The sequence below is a fragment of the Myotis nattereri genome (genome assembly GCF_964212035.1).
Source record: "Myotis nattereri genome assembly, chromosome: 12".
In the NCBI taxonomy this organism is placed as follows: Eukaryota; Metazoa; Chordata; class Mammalia; order Chiroptera; family Vespertilionidae; genus Myotis; species Myotis nattereri.
In genome coordinates, this window is record NC_138087.1 from 56,284,447 (window position 1) to 56,304,668 (window position 20,222).

Consider the following 20,222-nt stretch of genomic DNA (forward strand, 5'->3'; position numbering starts at 1 on the left):
CTTTAGAAACAACTGGCTTCAGACTCTGCTAACCAAAGCGTTCGCGAGAAGCTCACAGCGCTTTCTGAGCCACAGAGGTGGTTCCTGGCGCACAGGGGCAACTGGCTTACATCTCATCTCCCTTCCTTTCCAGTGAGGAAGAGGAGGCTCGCAGACTTGACTGGGCCCATCATTCCCAAGTGCCGGAGTGGAGTCTAGTGTGTGGCGGTGGTGACCACGCCTCTGAACTGGACACGTTCTACTGATGATCTGTGCTCTGCAGTGGAAGCCAGAAGGCAGAATGTCGGCACAAACCCTTTTGTGGTTCAGTTCTTTATGCACAAAGGTTTTAGGATAACTAGTGGTTACAGTTGAAATTTTATAAATTATGGTTAATGTGAAGTTTTTCTTTAGTCACAGAAGTTCAGTCTGGTTATTGTTTAAAAACTAAGAAGGCCCTGGACCGGCAGATCTTCCTGAAGATGACGTTACAGCAGCAGTGACTTAGCTGAGAGCCTGGTTTTGGTATATTGACTATGCTTAATGCACGAACAAACAGCACACTCTTCGCACGGTATAGAAGCATTATACTTTATTACAAATTTGATCTTAGCTATTTAGCCAGCAGAACAGGCTTTTTATTAACCCTCCTTTAAATTGAAGAACCTCAAGATTAAAGTTGCCAAATTGATTGATGGATCAAGAACACAATTTTTCCCCTCAAGACAGACAGAAAGACTAAAGCCACCGAACTCTGCCAGGAATCAAAGAACATGAGATTCCTTTTGCTGGATATGAGGAAATTCCAAGTTTCAAAAACCATCCTGTCTTTACCAATCCCAGGCAACAAACAGCTCCTTCAGTGTTCTTTATGGCATCTGGGGTTTATTTACATTTTAACACCGGAGTCAGAATTTTTTCCTTTATCAAATGCTAACCTTATGATGGATATGAAAACCTGTGGCCAAATACTTGAAAACACCTTTCTATATTGCACAGTGGGCTAATGGCTTACTTGAAGTCAAATGTTAGAGGGATAAATTTCCAGTCTATGCTGACAGACTTGCAACTACCTGTGGCCGCACTTACTAGACACGTCACTGCTAATCTTAAACAGTTAAGCCTCAGAAGGCCAACGGGGAAGACCCAGATAGTAAAGAATTAGGAAAACCTGGCCAAACTATCCCAAGATGATGATTCTGAAAACGTAATTTTGGTATCTCTGCCGCATCCTTTTAACATCATTGCACTTCTTGGGATCCAGCAAAAAAGTGAAGCCACAATGCCCTTGTGCCTTTTAACATACCACAGTGCCAGTCGAGCTAGTATTTCTGTTGCTTGGGAAGTTACATTCATGAGTGATAGGACAAATCTCCTGATAAAGGCCACGCCAAAGAGCTGACGAGCAGACTGCTGCAGAGCACTGAGCAGAGAGGCTTTTGACGAGAAAGGAAGTCTTGCACACTGAACTGTAACGCCGCGGACGGTGCAGGGTAACCGGAGGTGGCCCTCTGTGGAAGTGTCTACGAGGCTGCAGATGGGCCCAGGAGTGGCGCCACCGGCTTCTCCTTGAAACACAATTGCAGCTGTATTCTGCATCACTGGAAACTGCAATGTAACATTAAATCTGTTGGTCTATGAATGACTGCGTATGTGTTTCTTGGGACCTGTGTGACAGGGACACGCACCCGACAAGGCCGGGAAACCACGGCAGTGCTGGATGACCTCACTCAGAATGTCTTGTATCCCAAGGCATTTGTGTAAAAACTGCCCATATGTGTCATCAAGCTAATTTGAATCTCTCAAAGAAAATACTTAAAAGCAAAGTGTGGTGGATACTAGGGAAAACAGAGACTATTAGGGGAAAATCTCTGTTAAAAACCAAATCAATAAAAAACGAAGGTGAGCCACATCTTTATGACCATCTGTTCCATCAGTCGAGCTGTTGGTTTAGACCAGAAGGTGGCAATTTTTTTCTGTAAAGAACCAGATAATAAATATAGGTTTGCAGGCCCTAACTTTTCTGCTGTAAATACTTAATTCTGTCTTAAATCATATGTAAAAAAAACCAAACAATGGGTGTGGTTATTCCAATGAAATTTTATTTACAAAAGCAAGAGGTGGGCCAAATGCTGTAGTTTACAGATCCTGGTCTAGTGCAGGCTAACAGAGATGAGGTGAGGGTTGGGGTGGATGGCAGGTGACTAACGGGATTTGTTCCAAGGAGTCTACTTTCAGGGTCACAGCTTTCACACTTTTACCATCAGGACAGACAGGTATGATGACAAGAAAAATGACTGCTACCAGCCCTGACACCTGGCACAGAAAAGGCATGACCTGGTTGCCAGGCTCAAGGCTCTACTCCTCAGCTGCTATGGGATCCCACAGCTCACCTTTTTCTGTGCTCTAGCATCTTCTGAGTCAGAATGTCTCAGGTAAGTGGTCAGCACCAACTCCCTCTTCTCTCCTCTTATGAAGTACTAGAGGCCCGGTGCACGAATTCGTGCACCAGTGGGGTCCCTCGGCCTGGCCTGCAGGATCAGGCCAAAAACGGCTCTCCAACATCCCCTGAGGGGTCCTGGATTGCAATAGGGCACAGGCCAGGCCAAGGGACCCCACCGGTGCACAATCGGGGCTGGTGAGGGACGCAGGAGGTTGGCCAGCCAGGGAGGGACTGTGGGAGGGCTCCACGGCATGTCCAGCCCATCTCACTCAGTCCCCATTGACCAGACTCGAGCAGCAAGCTAACCTACCAGTCAGAATGTCTGCCTCCTGGTGGTCAGTGCACGTCATAGCGAGCGGTTGAGCAGACTTAGCAGATCATTCGCATATTATGCTTTGATTGGTTGAACAGCCGCCCGGACCACCAGACACTTAGCATATTAGGCTTTTATTATATAGGATAAGTGGCCAATAGGTGACCAGTGTGCCATGGTGTCATTGGCCAGCACCCAAGTTCCCCATTTCTCTGTTGCTGCAGCCTGGCTATTTCCGAATACATGGCTGCCTCAAACCTAGCTTTGTGAAGCCTCAGGGAAATGTTGCCGGTGCCGCTCACACAAGCAGGGCCCATCCTCAGCAACATCAGGTCTTGGCTCCGGGCTCAGGGGGGGTGGCGCCTGCTGTGAAAGCTCACTGGGTATGCGTGGCCGTCGGGCTGTACAGTCACATTCCTCTTTAAAGCTATGCTGGGCAGGGCTTGAAGCCGGCCTGCTCCCTTTGTCTTGACATGTGACACAACAGGCTGTTAGTCCTTGTCCTTGACAGGCGGGGCAGGTCAAGACGAGCTGACGGCACTGGGGAGTGGAGCAGAGTTTATACTGGTCCCATGGGGCTCCACAGTATGAACATTCTGGGGACAGAAGAACAATCTTTGTTATAAACACACACACACACACACACACACACACACACACACACACACACACACACGCACATGCACTTCTCCAGTTCCTAAATATAACTCTTAGCTCATTAGAATCGAATATATCCTGTTGCATCTGGGGAAGATTTCTAAATAGTAAGTCTCCTATCTTCTAACAAAAAACACTCCTCATCCCCACTTTTTGGGGGGAGAGGTTGCTTTTGGAAATTGTCTTTCTGATTCCAGCATTCACCAATCCACTTTTCCTTTTCCCATTTAAAAACAAATACTAGTAGGAATGCTTCTCTCTTTCATTAACTATTTCAAAGCTAGCCAACCACCCTCTTGTTCAACGGTCTTTTTCCTTTAGATCACTCCCTTTTTCATTGGGAGACAACATACCTGAATGCAGATGATCCCACATCTCAACTCAGCTCTGCATCCCCTTCCCCAGGCCTGAGGTTCTCCGGCTGTTTGTTGCTAACAGACACTTGCCACTGGGATTCCTAAAACTCATACTTATCTACTTTCTCAGTGGGTTTTTTCCTGCTGACTTCTGTTACCGTTGGTACCGTCCTTCTTCAAGTCTCTTTACCTAGCTTATCTAAGTTACCTTTAGGCCTTCTCTCTTCCCTTTATATCCACCTAACTCCAAAACAGATGTGCAATAACTTTCAATAACAGACACAAATACAAGACTATCCAAAACAACTAAAGATTAAGAAGGAAAGAGAACGATCCAACTCCTATCTTATTTATTATCCGAGTGGCCATGCAATCTCAGTCTCTGATCCCCACTCTAGAAACTGCAACAGCCACTAGGGCTGTCTGCCCGTGGCCTTTCCTGCTCAGGACCGTGGCATCCATTCTTCACGGACTGCCTTCATTTGGTACCACATTTCAGTGTGGACTCAAAACTAGTCAAACCACACATTTCCTGTCACCACTGCTTCCTGTGGCCACCTCTGCCTCTGGCTTTGGCCCTAGGTTCAGCTCCCACCTTGGAATGCCCCACCCACCATGCAAAAGTGCAAGACCACATGTGTCCACAGACCATCTAAACTAGGGAATCTTTTTCTGTGTGCCATAGATTTACTTGTCTAGTGAAGACTATGAACTCTTAGAAATATATATTTTTAAATGCATAAAATAAACTACATACAATTACAAAAGAAACCAATTATATAGAAATACAAAATATTAAAATATTTTTTAAAATCTGGAATATAATAAGATATTAGCACATTAAATAATAAGAATTAGTAGTGGGCCTAATAGCTATTTCCATTTGGAAGCAATGATGAACAAATACGATTTTGAGATATAGGTAGCAACTGTAATCTATGAAAATACTGATTTCTACTGACGTCACAGGTACGTCTAATACTACTGATTTGTTGCTTGCATTCATAATTGATGGTAGTGTTACATTTAGTGAGAGGTTATGAAAATAAATTACTAATTCCTATCCAAATTCACAGAATTCCTGAATTCTACATATTGACCCCAGGTGTGAAGAACCCTGATTTAGCCTATTAGTTCATCACCGAGCAGGCAGAGAGAGCAAGGGACATTATCTCCATTTTCAGGACTTGTCTAACGAGTAAATGGTGAAGCCAGGATCCCAACATAGGCCTCCTGACTCTGCTGTACATCTCCAACTCTGTTGGGCAGTGGTGGTGCCACGCACGCCTTCTCCCTGGTTTTATTCTTCACAGAATCAGTGCTGGCCTGCCTTCCAGCATGGTTCACACAGAGAATGTGCCTGATCGTGAGTTTAGGTTCTAGGCTTGTGCTGACCTACCTGACACTACGTCACTGTTGTATGACAAAGCATAACGCTCATCGAAAACAAACAATTTCCCTTTGTAAAAACCGTCAGGAAACTCCTCCAGGTACTTGTGGATGCCACCCTTGAGCTGGAACACTTCCTTGCACACTCCCTGTGTGGAAAAACAGCAGGAGATTCAGGAGACAAGCAGAGGCCAGGAAGAAGCTCCACAGAGGAGTGGCACGTGGTGAGGATGCCCAAGGTTGGCTCCTGGCTCCCACTGCAGGACACTGAGAAACTGCTGACCAAGGGCGCAAGGAAGCAACTGGCCAGATCTTGCTTACGGGAGGGGGGCCGGGGGAGGGAAGATGGGTGATGATAGCAGTCAGGGCCTTCACTCTCTAGATCCTGGAAGCTCAACTATTTTTGCCACCCCCTAAATATAGAAAGACACCTGTTGGGACATGTAATGTCACTGAATTTGCTTTTCTCAGGATCAAGCAAAAGTATTAGGCAAAGGGAAACGTTAACTAATCTTTCCCATTTGTACCTGATGAGTTTCTAAGACTGCTGAGTGTTTTTCACATCTTAAGATTTAAGAACTTCATATTTTGTACTTATAAACTCTAAGCTTGATGGCCAGGATGGGAGAGGGAATGAAGGGGGGCAGGGGGAGCTCCACACATGCTGTGGACGATGCCTTCTTCACGGCCAGGCCTGTGGTGCTCCAAGGAGGGTGACTCACCTTGGCTTTGAGGTAAGCAGAACCCCGCTCACAACGGATGCCCCCAGTGCAATACATCAGTACCCTCTTCTCTCTGAAAAGTTCTAGATTTCTGTCAACGTAGCTAGGGAAGTAACTGAATTTCCTGATGTCTGGGGCTAAGCAGCCCTGGAAGCGTCCCTACAATGTGGGACAGAAGGAAAATGATTTTAAAAAGTATACCTGGTATGCTTTTTTCTGTCCCACACACCCTCCGCTCTCCCACCCCCTTCCTTGGCAAGGAAACACCAGCTAGTTGCTGTCCTCATCCCACACTCTGAACCTTTCAACTTCAAGATCTGGAACTTAAGAGACATGGCTGGCGAGCTGTGAGTCACCTTCCCAGGCTTCAGGGGAACTGGAGAGGCTGCCCAAAGTGAAGTTTACAAGATCCTTGACATGTGTCAAGGGTAGGCACCTGGGATCCAGGACGCACATTATTTGCCAGTATGTCTGTAACTCATATTTTCTTAGGCTTTCTCATCAGATCCTGAGTTGAAAGGCTTGGGTTTTTCTCTGAGGCTGCTAGCAGTGGGAAGAGATCCATGTGACTTGACCTATGATGGCACACACATGTTTCTTTGGGGAGCATGCCATACCGTGGGGACTCAATTCTGGTTCTTACTATTTTGCTTTCATAGAAGTTTCTGCAGTCCAGGAGGATAGTATCACTTTGTTCTTGATTTGCCTGAGACAAAAACTTTTCTACTTCTTTATGAAATTCACCTGGGGACAAATGGATTCCTAAAATCAAACCAAAAAATTAGTTGATAAACTATTTACAAGTAAGAATTCCACTCTTCCAAAACTGCTATCTTTAAAGAGAAAACGACTTCTTGCCAAACCATCATCAAGAATAAGTAAGGTCCTTCTGAGGGGGAGTCTCCAAAAAGAAGACCAATTTAAGCATTAAATGACCCAAATGTTAGCCACCCCATAGTTATTTATGGAAGGACTCATCACAACTCTAGCTGACTGATGTGTCTAACCTTCACATCTGTCTCTCTATTGTTTTGTCCTTCTAAAAGCAAGCATACCAGGCTTCTTGTAGGAGATCTTATTGGGACTGATCCCCATAGGCACAATTTCTTCAAATACACCAACACGCAACTCTGGGAAACAGCAAGCTCCTCCTTTGCTGGTCTAGCCAATGAGAAACAAAGCAGATAATGTTGAATTTTCTGGAACAGTCTAGGCCGTAATTCCCATTTCCCATTAAAACAGGTTTTCTAATTTGAGACTTCTTAATACTACAGCTATGGTATTATTATAAAAGAATTCTTATATTTGGTACTTATTTACCGCACATATACCATGTTCAGAAATGTTACAATGAAAAGGTGTTTGTATAGCAATAAGCATTTAAAATTGAAACACCACTGAGCAATTTCAACATGTAAGATTAGGTCCCAGCTTTTGTCCTGAAGCAATGACCTCTCTTTACCTATCACCACCAGCACTAACTACCAAGGTATTTCCCACCACCTTTACCACCTATTATGATAAAGGAACTGAGCTGTAAGAGCAACCTCGTTCCCTGTGTGAAGTGCTGATCTGATCATTCCAGGTTTACCGAAATAGCCAGGCAGTCTCTCAAATAAGCAAACACGTCTAAGTTTCAGAATTTAGATCGTTGTCAACTGTGTCAACCTTATTTTTTAGGAAGGGAGACTGAGGTCCAGAGAGGGCACTAACTTGTCCAAGACCACATGGCGACTCGGTGGAAGAAGTGGAACCAGCGCGCCCTTCCCACACACTGCCTTGCCACCTGGTAACAGGGAAGGGTAGTTGTCTGGCACTGCTTATTTCTCATATTGCCCTCTCTTCATACCTACAGCAGGAAGAGGCACCGAGGCACGGCTCTAGAGCCATTTCCTTTTCAATGTCTCTTACCTTAAAATCATCCTCACACAGATAATCCTTAAACAATGGGCAGGAAAGCATGACTTCCACATAGAGTCTGGTGGCCAATTTGCTTCCACCCACTGTCCCGTTGATTCCTTCTGTAGCAATTCGCACCTGAGACACAGATGGTGAGAGAAAGGGAATGCAGTTTAAATCTTCCCAGGGCAGAACAGGCTCAAGTGTATCAGTGAATTGAACAGGAAACGCAGACACCGCTGTGGACACCAAAGTGTTACCACAAAGATACCTGTGTTTTCTAAAATGGCACTTCCTAAGTTCAGGTAAGGTACTTGGTTAATGTGTGCTGAATAAGAGCATGAAATTAATGAAACTACTGAAAAGCCCCATTTGCTATGGAGCTCCAGTTGTCCAATGGCCAGAGAACCACGTTTTGAGTTTAATCCAGGTCAGCAGATCTACAATCAAGATTCAGTTTTGCCACTTCCTTGTAAAGTGCCCTGAGAAAATTATTTTACTTCTCTGAACCTCAGTTTCTTCATCTTGCTAAAACAGGGAAAAAAGAGAATAAACAATGAAAACCACTGCTGGAGAGATTCCCCAAGTTCTAAAGCACAGAGCACACCTGAGGACTGGAATGGGAGTGAATGTGTCTCCGCATGGTGTTTGGGGAAGGCCCACTGTTGCAGACGCACCCACCGGAATACAAAGTTGCAGGAGTGTGTGTGTGTTTTGTTCACTGTTGCATAACCAGTGCCTAGAACACCTGCCTCATAGTAGGCGTTCACTAGGTATCTGTTGAACAAATGAATGTGTATGCACCTCTGAGGTTTTCTGGCTTCTCAAATCTGTACTCTTTGAAGTGCTTCACTGGTTACCAGACATTAGAGCTTGGATTAAGACCTCTGCCTAAGAGGTCACTAAAGTTAGCTGTTTTGGTGCGACAAAATCCTTGGATGAGTTTAAAGATGGATCATCTTTAGAGGGTGCTGAGCTCTCTAGAGAAAAGTGCTAGAGAGAAAGTACAACACTTATATCATGCTGTTCTCTGGAGAGGTAACTTAAGGTCCTACAGTGTTACTACTACCTGTGTAACAATGGTACCTCCCAATGCATTACTTAGAATTTAAAAATTTTAAAAGGCTCCCCTTTTTCAGGGCCCAGAGGTGATACTTCATTGGCTGAGACACTTGATTCAATTCTTTCAGGGCATGGATATAAATGGGATTCATTTCACAAGCCCACGCCAGCTCACTAGTAGGGGCTGTGCAGAGTCCCATGATGAGCATTCTGAGTCACATCCAGTCCTTGAGAGAGTACTGGAGCCTAGTGAAGCCTTTCTCGGCGGGGAGAAGAGAGTCGGAAGTACACGCCATCTGCACAGACTATTATACCGATTACCAGCATATATATGTGTGTGTGTGTGTGTATATATATATACATATATATATATATATATATATATACATACACACACACTTTTTTTTTCCCAATTTAACAAAATTATTTATTAATTAGGCTTTATTTCAAAATTGAGATAATTATTACTATTGTATTAATAATAGTAATACAATACTACATTTTTACTACTTGTTATTTTAATAAACTTATGAAAAGGGTAGAGATCATTAAAAATGAATGTTCATTGCTGTGTACGCCTAACAGTATTGATGGATCAATGTTTAAAGTGTAAACATTATTTATTTTTACTATGAGTAATATTAACTATCTACTCTCCCACTAAACCTGAAACTTCTCTCTAAACCATATTTGGAGAGAGTTTTTTGATTAGGTGATTCAACTTGTATATTTTTAAGGGATTACACAGAAAAAGAACCAAACCAGTATGAGTCAGGAACTCTACCTTAAAGCTGTTATTACTGTGAGAGTATGATGAAGAGGTACATACTTCTACATAACTGTCTTTTGGGTAGATTAGTATGTTCTTTCCTGTTATTTTAAATCTCAGAACCCAAATAAAAACAAGCACATCTACTCCCTATACAGTTGGGGCAGAACAGTCTCTAAACTCATCCGCTAGACTTTCAATCACTAGGGTTCTTTAACAGAAACTTTCAAAGTAGCTCCTTGGTGAGAAAGGCCTTAAACCTCAGAGATAAAGAGCAACAGTTAGCATTTACTGAGTACCTACTATGAGACAGGAGCTTTATAATAAATTCCTGAAAGGCAGATGTCATAATCCCCACTCAACAGAGAAGGAAACAGAAGCTCAGAAAAGTAATTTGTCCAAGAGCACAGGTTGGTAGGTGTAGATCTGGGATTCAAAACCAGAAAGAGGTAAATGAAGCTTTCAGTCCACTATCTGTTAGAAAACATGGATGTGGAAAATGTCACTGACTGATCAAATGATTGCCAAAGGGAATTAAAACCTGGGACATATGTGGGAAAGATTGGCCAGGTCTTATTGGCTCTAAATCTTGTAATTTTTCCTTTCCCAAGTCTCCAATGCATTCCCTTATGTATCTTTCGGGAATAATGAATGTATAGCAATAGGGACAAGCTTCCTTCCATAATTCCAGAATTTTCAAGTTCTCTTTCCTACCTAAATGCCAATATTCTGACAAGTCTCCTACCAGCAGAAAACTATCTCAGTAAACTGGACATCATGTATCATGGAAACCATAGAATTTAGACCGACAATCTAGGCAGGTACTGCCACCTTGTGGTTACGGACCCTCACTGCTAGTTCTTCTCAGGCTGGGCCAAGAATAAAAATCTGCCCCTAAACCAAGGAAAGAGATTGATTTCATATTTTGTACATGCAGTGTTACTGTGAGACTACCCATCTTTTAAGATGATCTCTAAACAGAGATGGTGACAAATGTATTCAGTCCATAAATGTTTACTAAGTTTTTTACTATGCACAAGGAACTGTACTAAGAATTAGGGATAGAGTGATTGGAAAAAAATACAGTTCTTGCGCTCTTGGAGCTTACAGACTAAGGGAGGTCACAGATATTAAGATAAAAGTTACAAATTGACAAGCGCTATAAAAATAACTGCAAGATGCTATAAGAAATTTTAAAAAAAAGGTGCTATAAGAGAGTATATTTGGAAAAATGAAATTGATTGAAGGTCAAGAAAGATCTCTTTGAGAAGTAAAGATTGAGGGGGAAATTACACAGGAGAAACCGAGTATGGGAGAGTTCCTTAAAGACTTTTCTTATAAAAAGGCCCAAAAACACAAAAAGATTTTGTGGGCTCCAAGAAACTGAAAGAATAGTATCAGATAAGCTGAAAGAAGGTAAGAAGGGTCCAAGTCATGCAGAAACCTAAGGGCATGTTAACAATTTGGGTTTTACACTAAATGTACTGGATAGCCACTGAAAGATTTTAAGGAGGCTAATATGATTTTATTTACCTTTGAAGATCATTCTGGCTGCTGTGTAAGACTAGCTTAAACGACAGGCAGGGATAGAAGAATGGAGAATAGTTTGCAAGCTATTGAAATGGACCAGGTAAGAGAGGGTGGAGCTTGGTCTAAAGTGGTGGAAGTGGAGGACAGAGTGAACGGAGGCAAGGGACATTTTAGAGGTAGAAACGGCAGGACTGGGTGATGAACTGAATGAGGTCACTGAAGCTTTCAGTCCACTATCTGTTAGAAAACATGGATGTGGAAAATGTCACTGACTGATCAAATGATTGCCAAAGGGAATTAAAACCTGGGACATGTGTGGAAAAGATTAGACAGATAGTACAGCGTCATAACCACAGGGGATCCCAGAGGGAACTTAATTCACTTACTTTTTATTTAAATTTTTTAAAAATATATAATATACATATACATGTATAGATATGTCATCATCAAGGATATTGTTAAAAAGGAAAATCCACCCATAATCCTCTGGTAGAGAGTCATAATCAACACTTTGATGTCTACTACTCTCCATCTGTATACACACAAACACTTGTGGTTTTGTTACACACATTCAATCCTTTACTCAACATTCTCTGAACATACACTGTCTGCTATGTGCTAAGCCCTGTGCACTGACAATACATCAATTAAGACAAAGTTCCTGTCTTCATGAAGTTTACATTCTATAAGGGACAGATATAACAAATTAAACAAAGACTATTCTTTCATACAGTAGTAAATTCTTTGACTAGAAGGGATAGAAAGTGATGAGGCTTACAAAAAGGACCTCTTCAGATTAGAGTTCTGAGGAGATAACATCTGAGCAGAGATTTGAAGTGAGGAGTGAGCCATGTGAAGATCTAGGGAAAAAGCATTCTAGAGGGAAAGAAAATAGCAAATTGTCAGTACCATGAAATGGTAAAGGCCCTGGCATGTTCTAGGAAAATTAAGAAGAAACTTAGAATCACACCTCTATGCATAGTTCTATAGAATGTTTTTCTAGGTATTATATCAAGAACATCCCCTATGCCAAGGAGAGCTATGCCTGCTTTTGCATGTAGTGTTGAAAGAACACAGGCATACCCATCCATTTACCTGTTTATCTAGAGTTGTTTTCATGTTACAACGGCAGGGTTGAGTAGTTTCTTTTTGCAAATCCCAAAATATCAACTATTTGTCTCTTTAAGAAACAGTTTGCTGACCCCTGGTCTATGCCATTCTAAATTCTTATAAAACACCATGTTAATAGCTACTTAGTATTCTACTTAAATGCCTCACAGGACTTCGCTAATTTCTAACAACTCAACAGCAAATCTTTTTGTAAAGAGCACAGCCTGGGCCCGAGCTGGTTTGGCTCAGTGGATAGAGCGACGGCCTGCGAACTGAAAGGTCCCAGGTTCGATTCGGTCAAGGGCACATGCCTGGGTTGTGGGCTCAATCCCCAGTGGGGGACTTGCAGGAGGCAGCGGATCCATGATTCTCTCTCATCATGGATGTTTCTATCTCTCTCTCCCTCTTCCTTCCTCTCTGAAATAAAATAATAATAATAAATAAATAAATAAATAAATAAATAAATAAATGAGCCCTAGATGGTCTGGCTCAATGGATAGAGCATCAGCCTGCAGACTGAAGGGAAAAAAAAAAAAAAGAGCACAGCCTGGCCCTAGCTGGTTTGGCTCAGTGGATAGAGCATCGGCCTGTGGACTAAAAGATCCTGGGTTCAATTTTGGTCAAGGGCACAGGCTTGGGCTGCGGGCTCGACCCGCAGTAGGAGATGTGCAGGAGGCAGCCAATCAATGATTCTCTCTCATCACTGATGTTTCTATCTCTCTCTCTCTCTCCCTTCCTCTCTGAAGTCAATAAAAAAATAAAAATAAAGAGCACAGCCTCTGCAATCCAAGTTGGAGGCCAGAGCAGCCTAGTGAAGGATGGGTATGGAAGAAGGTGTTACCTTGCCTGTGAGGTGCAGGTGCTGACACAGAGCTGTCTGCCAGGCACAGATCCAATGGGGATCCTCCAAGTCACGATAGCAGTAATAAAGTAACACCTCTCCTTCATCACTGCCCTCACCACTGTAAAAAGAAAACCACAGAGAAGGGGCATCTGAATCACTGGCCTAAGTTCATAAAGTATAACCAGGCAGCATCGCAGGGAAAGCCTAGGTGGAGCAATTCACGCCTGCCTTTGCACCCACTATTGTTCTCCTAAAATGAGAAGCAACTCCTGTCTGTCTGTATTTGCTCTAAAGAAGACCATATCTGTACTTTATAGCTAAGTAAACTGAAGTCAATTCCTTCCAGGTGAAACAACTACAAGTGACAATCAGGACTCAAAACACCAGATTTCTGACACTAGAACCCATACCCTTTCTATTGCACTGTGCTGTCTTATACTAACTTGTGGGATCTGGGCAGGTCACTTATCATTTCTGAGCCTTGATTTCCTCATCTCTAAAACTGGAGAAATGAAATAAGTGGCATTTCCCAAAAGTGTGCTTTGAGAAATCCTGTAATAAAGAACATTTTAAACTAGTGCTTCCCCAACATATTTGTCTTTAGTACCTCTTTTCAATACCTGATAGCATCCTCCACAATAATGTTGCACAGATGTATTTTAGAGAATGCTATAGTGGATGATAATTAAGGTCCCGGACGTCCAGCTCTGGAATCTAAATCTCTCTTCAATACCCTCATCATATTTCAGCTTCCTCCAAAGCCTTTTCTCTAGTTCAGAGCCTATCTATTTTCCTTTCTCTAAACTCCTAATAATTAACTAATAATTATATAGCCTGTCTCATATCATCTGCTAATTGTTTCATGCCCTTTTCTTTGTTTTTCTAACTAGAAAGCAAATTCCTTGAAGTGCAGGGCCATATCTAAATGAGAAAGCCACAATTATATAGCACTTTAGAGTTCACAAGTGCTTGTACCACCATCATTTTATAGAGCCCATACAGCAATACTGTATGGTGCAGGGCAGACATTATTCCAATTTTAAAAGCGAGGAAATGAAGGCACAACAAATTTTAGCAACTTGCTCAAGTCTGACTCCAAATTCAATTCTCTTCCTTTCTCCTTTTCTTTCTGATAAACAAGGTGAATTTGGCACTAAATACTAGTGATAAAATAATATCAGATTTGAACATTTTCTATTCACCAAATTCAGGAATTGCTTAAAACCAGAAATCCGTCCTCTAGAATTCTATAGTATTAATTTGGTAAGTTTTTCAAAGGCAGAGTCTAAACCTCTTAATCCTATGCCTCAGTTCTAAAAGTTAACATCCTTTCTAAAGCATATTCAGCTCAGAAAGCCACATTTGGTAACAAAAAACCTTTTTAAGCTCTGATATTATTCAGGGAAGAGGAATCATTAACGTTTTTGGGCCTTCCTATTCTCTTTGAAAATAATGTAATTTTCTGTTCTTTACTTCTCCCTAGAGATAAGATGCAGAATGGCTTTCAAGAAACCTGGCAACAATACCAGCTGTGTGGGTACATGCTACTGCATTGACTATAATCTTCTATTACACACAGTACATGTTTGTCACCCTTGCTTAGGCCTGTAGAGAAATTCTGTGCCTTTAAGATCTTGCCATTTTAATGGTGTCTCACTGTGACTGAAAAAACATTTTTTAAATTAAACCAAAAGTACAGAATGAAATTCTTACCTTATCAGCTCTTCAGGGCTAAAGCAACTAATGTCAGGGAGCCAAGCAGACACGTCATGGTTTCGAGTAAGGCACTCTTTCGGTGGGTTCCTTTTGTCGGCAGACGTAAGGCTCTTTGAGGTGCTCGATGCCACAGCGAGCTGCTTCAAAACAGAAGCAGTCTGATGCCAAACCTCATCAGCGTGCTCTGCCGCCACGTGTCTGTGGATGCCAGTGGGGCCCGTGAACAGCTGCTGACAGCATTTCCACCATATTTCTTTGCATTTATAAGACGGTGCTGGAACTTCTTTGGTTTTGACAAAAAGGGCAAATGCCTGCAATTACATTTCAAATTGTCACTGTGAAATAACCTTAGGTTTGAGGCTAATGGAAGCCTCAGTGAAATTTCTTCTATTATCTTTTCACAGGGGTTCCCAGTTTGTATCCTACTATTCGGTAGAAGAACGTGGAAGAGTAACAGTTTTATTAGTAAGCTTTACATCAGCTGGATCAGATCAGGAGTTTCAGATAGCAGCTGCCCTACTGCTTTTTCTGTTCTCCCTATGACTTGGTCTCCTGGGTTTTCTCCCATAACCCTGGGTGGAGAAAAGAATCCAGCCCATCTGTCTAGGACCTATACCCCACCACACGTGTTCCAGAGCCACACCTTGCCTATGATTGTCCTTTGCCTGGCACTGAATTAAGATCACTGGTAATGGTGCTGACCAGACCTTACTTTGAGCATGGCAACAGCCTACTGTCTCACTATCCCTCTACTCCCTGGAGGACAACCTTCATGAGCTACTTCTATATCTACCTGCATTAACAATACACACATGATCCTGAAACATCAACAGCGATTTTAGCAATTTTACCTTTTTCTTTGCAAATGAATATTTCTTCTTTGTATTGACATCTAGCTCTGCTTTAAGACTGCTACTGGGATTGATAATACTTGTGTCTTTCAAATCCAAGTCTGAAAATCTTAAAAGACAGGCCTCCAGGTCATCTCCTTGGTCTGCTGAAGTCGAAGAAGGCATCTGGTTTGGTTGAAGCAGTGGGGCAGATTCCTTTCAGTTAACTATCTCCTAGGAAGTGAGCAAGGGAGAAACAACATTGTCCAAGTCTTTGATTCCTACTTGAAGTAAACTTGTAGTTAATCAATCATGCAAATGAGCATGGGCCTCGTAGCCCAAGCTATCCATTCATTCACTCATTCATTCAATAAACAGTATTTATTTAGCAGGCATTGTTCTAGATACTGGGAACATAGCAGTGAATGCAAAAGAAAAAGTCTCTACTTTCTTAGAGTTTGCATTCCAATGGGGAGAGACAGAAGGTAAGCAAATAATTTTATTTTTTTAAAAGTCAGATGGTAGCCGAAGCCGGTTTGGCTCAGTGGATAGAGCGTCGGCCTGCGGACTAAAAGGTCCCAGGTTCGATTCCGGTCAAGGGCATGTACCTGGGTTGCGGGCACATCCCCAGTAGGAGGTGTGCAGGAGGCAGCTGATCGATGTTTCTCTCTCATCGATGTTTCTAACTCTCTATCTCTCTCCCTTCCTCTCTGTAAAAAATCAATAAAATATATTTAAAAAAAAAAAAAAGTCAGATGGTAAAAAAGGCTATGAAGACAAATAAACAGAGTAAGGAGCCAGGGTTATGGAGGGGATCTTTAAAATACAGAGGGTAAGTAAAGTCTGAGGCAGTAGCATTTGAGCAAAAACCTGAATTAAAGGGCAAGCCATGCAAACTTACGGTAAGTTGATGCCAAAAAAGCACCGGTACAACCAAGCTGTGTGCTAATAACTTCAGTTATAAACACTTTGTTCTTTTCTTGTCCCCTGTATGTTTAAGCTATGCAAATTCCCTTTCTTAGAAGAAATAATTACCCAGAGAAACCTATTTTAGTGAGCCAGAAGAAATATACAAATTGCTACTGTGGCCAAATCTTGTCAAAACGGACACACTACAACCAACATACTGCATTCTTTCTTTTATAAAGTAAATGTTACAGGTAACAAAGAGGCAACATGAAACACTGGGAAAGACATTAGCTTTGGATCATGGTGTAGCGGAGTGCAAGTATGTGAACCTGGGCAAGATATTAAACTTCCCTGAGTTCTAATTCCCTAATTTCTAAAATGTGATGACAGCATCTACCTTGCAGGGATGTACTGAGGACTGGAAAGGAATATGTAATCCTTAATTCCCCTACCAATCTAGGCTCATTTCAGACAACACTCTCCCTCAGATAACCTGCTCTGGCTACAATGGGCTTTGCCTAGTTCCACAAATACTCATGCCCTTCCCTGCCTTACAGTCTCCACACATACCTTACCCACCGTCCCAAAATGACCTCCCCTCACTCTAAATCCTTTTCAGCTTTCGCCTTTAGACATTCTTACCTATTCTATGCCCGGCACATAGAATAGCGCTGTGGATGCCGGTCTTAATGAAAACAGTTACTATCCCTGCTCTTTTGAAGCTTATATTCTAGTAAGAGAAGAGAGACACTAAATAAGTAAATACATTTAAAAACATGAAACTGTCAGTGATAAGAGCTGCTGCTTCTCAATTTCATTTGCTGGGGTTTCTCCCTACCCTCCATCCTGAACTTTATCTACACTTGCCCTCTAGATGATCTCATCTAGGCCCAAGAATTTAAAGACTAAATTTCCTGAGAATAACTGTGATAATACATGTGAAACTAGATTGGTCATTAGTTGGGAATTGCTGAAGCTGATTGTTAAAACACATGGGGGTTCTTAATTTTCTCAAATATTGTGTAAATACTTGAAAAAGGTAAACAATCATAAATAAAGGGAAATTTATGTTTAACTGACTCCAAATTTATATCTCCAGGCTGGGCCTCTCTCCTGAACTCCAAGTCCACACATCCAACTGTCTCCTGGATAGCCTCGGCGGGAAGGCTAACAGGCTGTTCAAAACCAAAAGCTTGTTTCCCCCCAGTCTTCCTTGCTTTCTGTTATTCAGAGAAAAAATCTTTGGGCTTCTTCTTGACTCCTTATTCTTTCACATTATCTCGCAGCCCCTCCGAAAATCCTCCCAACTTTGTTTCTGAAATACAATCAGATCAGATCACTTTACACCACTTTCACTACCAACCCCATTCAAGCCACCGTCATTTCTTGAGTGAATTATTGAAGAAGACTAACTGGACTCCTCGTGTAAGAGCCAGAAAGGCAAGTATTAAAAAACTAGTCAGACCAGTCTCCAAAGGCTTCTCAACTTGCTCAGATAAACTCCAAAGTCCTTGCAACGCCCTTCCCACCACGTCTCTCCTCTCCTTTGACTACTGTCCGCTGGCTCGCTGCCTCTGATTGCATTGTCTGTCCATTCCCGGTGGTCACCAACACCAAGAAAGCAGGGGTTTTCCTTTGTTCACCTCTGCATCCTCAGCCTCTGGAACACTGCCTGGCACACAGGAGGCGCTGAATGCCAGCAAATACAATACGCGAAATAAGAGTGACTGGGTAGCCAGAGAAGGCTTCACCAAGGACCTGATGCTTGCGCTGAAACCTAAAGTGACAAGCAGCCATCCATGCAGAGTTAGCAGCAGGGATCTGCAGGCAAAGGAAAGAGTGAGAATCATTTCCTAAAGTCGGAACAAGCTTGGCTGATGGGAGGTGCGGGAAGAAAGTCCGAGTGGCTGGAGCACAGAGATGAGAGAGGAAGTAACGATATGGAGTTTGCAGAGGCAAGTCACAGGCGAGCTGTAAACAAGGGAGTGAGGCGGCCTGAGTCTAGATTTGTTTTTAAAGTAGAGCCGATAGGGTCTACAGGTTCATTGTTCTGTAGGAAGTGAAGGAAAAGGAGGACCCAGGAACGACTCCTACCAACGTTTTTGGATTAAGGAATCGGATGAATGGTGCCATTTATCAAGATGGCGCGCCGGGCAAGGGCCCATCTCTCCGTCCGGCTTTCCCGAGGAGGCAAAGGCCCGGAAGTGGCAGTTCTGTGGGCACGTACCTGCCTGTCCTGATCCTTTCTCAGGTCTTTCTTCATTGAACAGTCTCCGCCTAAAATTTAACACAGCTCACCGCCCAGGCTCCCGCACGCCCCGCCCGGAGTTTACGTAGGAAGGACCGCCGGCGACGTCCACCCGCACCGGAAGTCTTTGGGACTTTTAGCGGAAGGGACGCCGGGAAACCAGAGAGCCCGCCCCCGCGCCGAGAGAGGGTCTGAAATTGAGGCGGGGGCTACAGCGTCCCTCCCTGACCGCCCGCCTCCTAGCGTGGATCGCAGCCCCGGGCTGTGGCTGGCTGAAGAGGTGTTGCTATCTCCTGGCCCCGGAAGGACTTAGAGCGAATGGCGGGAGAGGGGAGCCGCTAGAGGAAGCGCGAGGGGACGGTTGCGTGCGGACCTGAAGCCCGCGGCCTGGGGAGCCCCTAGACACCGCCGCGTCCAGCCAGCAGCCCCGCCTTGCGCTTCCGGGAGCCCGAGCCAGCGAGTGCGCCTGCGCGCCGGCCCCTCCGCGCGCCTCGCCGCTGTCCTCGCGCCGGCCGGCGTTCCGACGGTTCCTTCGGTGCTTCCCGCCCGCCTGCTCGGCTCGGCAGCGCGGGGACGTGCAGCATGTCGCGGCGGCGGCACCGGGACGAGAACGACGGTGAGTACCATGGGCCCGGCCGCCGAGGCCGCTCCCAGGTGGGGGCCGAGGTTTGGCTTCCTTGGTCTTTGGGTCTCGAGGGAAGGGGACGGGAAGCCTTCCCACGGAGCGAAGGAGGGTAGCACACGGGAGTGTGTGGCCTGGAGACTTCTGAAAAGCTCCTGCCCCCCCACCCCCCTCCGCCCCGTCCCAGCGCCTTTAGTCGTTGGCTGGTAGGAGGCCTTGGGGGGCCCCACGTCTCTAACGACTTTTCTGGTTTTGGTCCTTAGCACCACGGAGCAGGGAGGTAAGCACACCTGTGTCTGTGGTGCCGCCTCTTAGGGACGGCGACGGCGACCCTCTAGTCCAGTGGTTCTCAACCTTCTGGCCCTTTAAATGCAGTTCCTCATGTTGTGACCCAACCATAAAATTATTTTCATTGCTACTTAATAACTGTAATGTTGCTACTGTTATGAGCCGTAATGTAAATATCTGATATGCAGGATGGTCTTAGGCGACCCCTGTGAAAGGGTTGGTCGACTGCCAAAGGGGTCGCGACCCACAGGTTGAGAACCGCTGCCTAGTCCCAGTCCTCGTTTTGGCCCTCAAGCTGCACCTGAAAAGGACTCTGGGCAGATTACTAAGGGAAAGGAACAAAGCAGTGACTGAAAGGTCTGATGGCTCTATCCTACGGGATCTTCCTCCCCTACCGATCATTGTGGATTTGCCTTCTTTTCAGCTGCAGGGAAAGAGATCTCTATCCACACCCAAGAAGTCGCTCATGCACACATACGTGTGGTTCAGTTAGATTTTCAAAGGCTGTAATTGTGTTTCCCTGGTGTAAGGACGGC

The 20,222-nt window shown here is 43.9% G+C and overlaps 3 protein-coding genes across 4 annotated transcripts in view; 2 read left to right on the forward strand and 1 right to left on the reverse strand.

Moving 5' to 3' along the window:
- TMOD1 (tropomodulin 1) overlaps positions 1-1,621 on the forward strand; it is a 74,254-nt gene extending 72,633 nt beyond the window's left edge. For both annotated transcript variants that reach the window (XM_081102976.1, XM_081102977.1), the window contains one exon: positions 134-1,621. In XM_081102976.1, coding sequence (XP_080959102.1) covers positions 134-198 — 65 coding nt within the window. In that variant the 3' untranslated portion in view covers positions 199-1,621. The remainder of the gene's footprint in view (positions 1-133) is intronic.
- A 440-nt stretch (positions 1,622-2,061) lies between these two features.
- Positions 2,062-18,888, reverse strand: TSTD2 (thiosulfate sulfurtransferase like domain containing 2). Its single transcript, XM_081102975.1, has 10 exons — positions 18,756-18,888; positions 15,641-15,853; positions 14,787-15,100; positions 13,071-13,191; positions 7,771-7,896; positions 6,915-7,020; positions 6,503-6,621; positions 5,860-6,018; positions 5,148-5,286; positions 2,062-3,331 (listed from the first exon to the last, which is right to left on the reverse strand). Exons 2-10 carry the CDS (start codon positions 15,803-15,805, stop codon positions 2,994-2,996), a joined length of 1,587 nt encoding a protein of 528 aa, XP_080959101.1. The 5' UTR covers positions 15,806-15,853; positions 18,756-18,888; the 3' UTR covers positions 2,062-2,993.
- Positions 18,889-18,905: 17 nt separating this feature from the next.
- Positions 18,906-20,222, forward strand: part of NCBP1 (nuclear cap binding protein subunit 1) — a 47,159-nt gene continuing 45,842 nt past the window's right edge. The window contains exon 1 of the mRNA XM_081102978.1: positions 18,906-19,392. Coding sequence (XP_080959104.1) covers positions 19,359-19,392 — 34 coding nt within the window. The 5' untranslated portion in view covers positions 18,906-19,358. The remainder of the gene's footprint in view (positions 19,393-20,222) is intronic.

Bases quoted from the DNA above. Each gene is read 5' to 3' on its own strand.
- TSTD2 (XM_081102975.1), bottom strand. From the start codon at position 15,805: ATGCCTTCTTCGACTTCAGCAGACCAAGGAGATGACCTGGAGGCCTGT. The intron at 13,192-14,786 runs GTAAGAATTTCA...TTCTTTTTACAG, and splicing joins AGCCCTGAAGAGCTGATAAG to TGGTGAGGGCAGTGATGAAG. The intron at 6,622-6,914 runs GTATGCTTGCTT...GTTTGATTTTAG, and splicing joins GATCTCCTACAAGAAGCCTG to GAATCCATTTGTCCCCAGGT.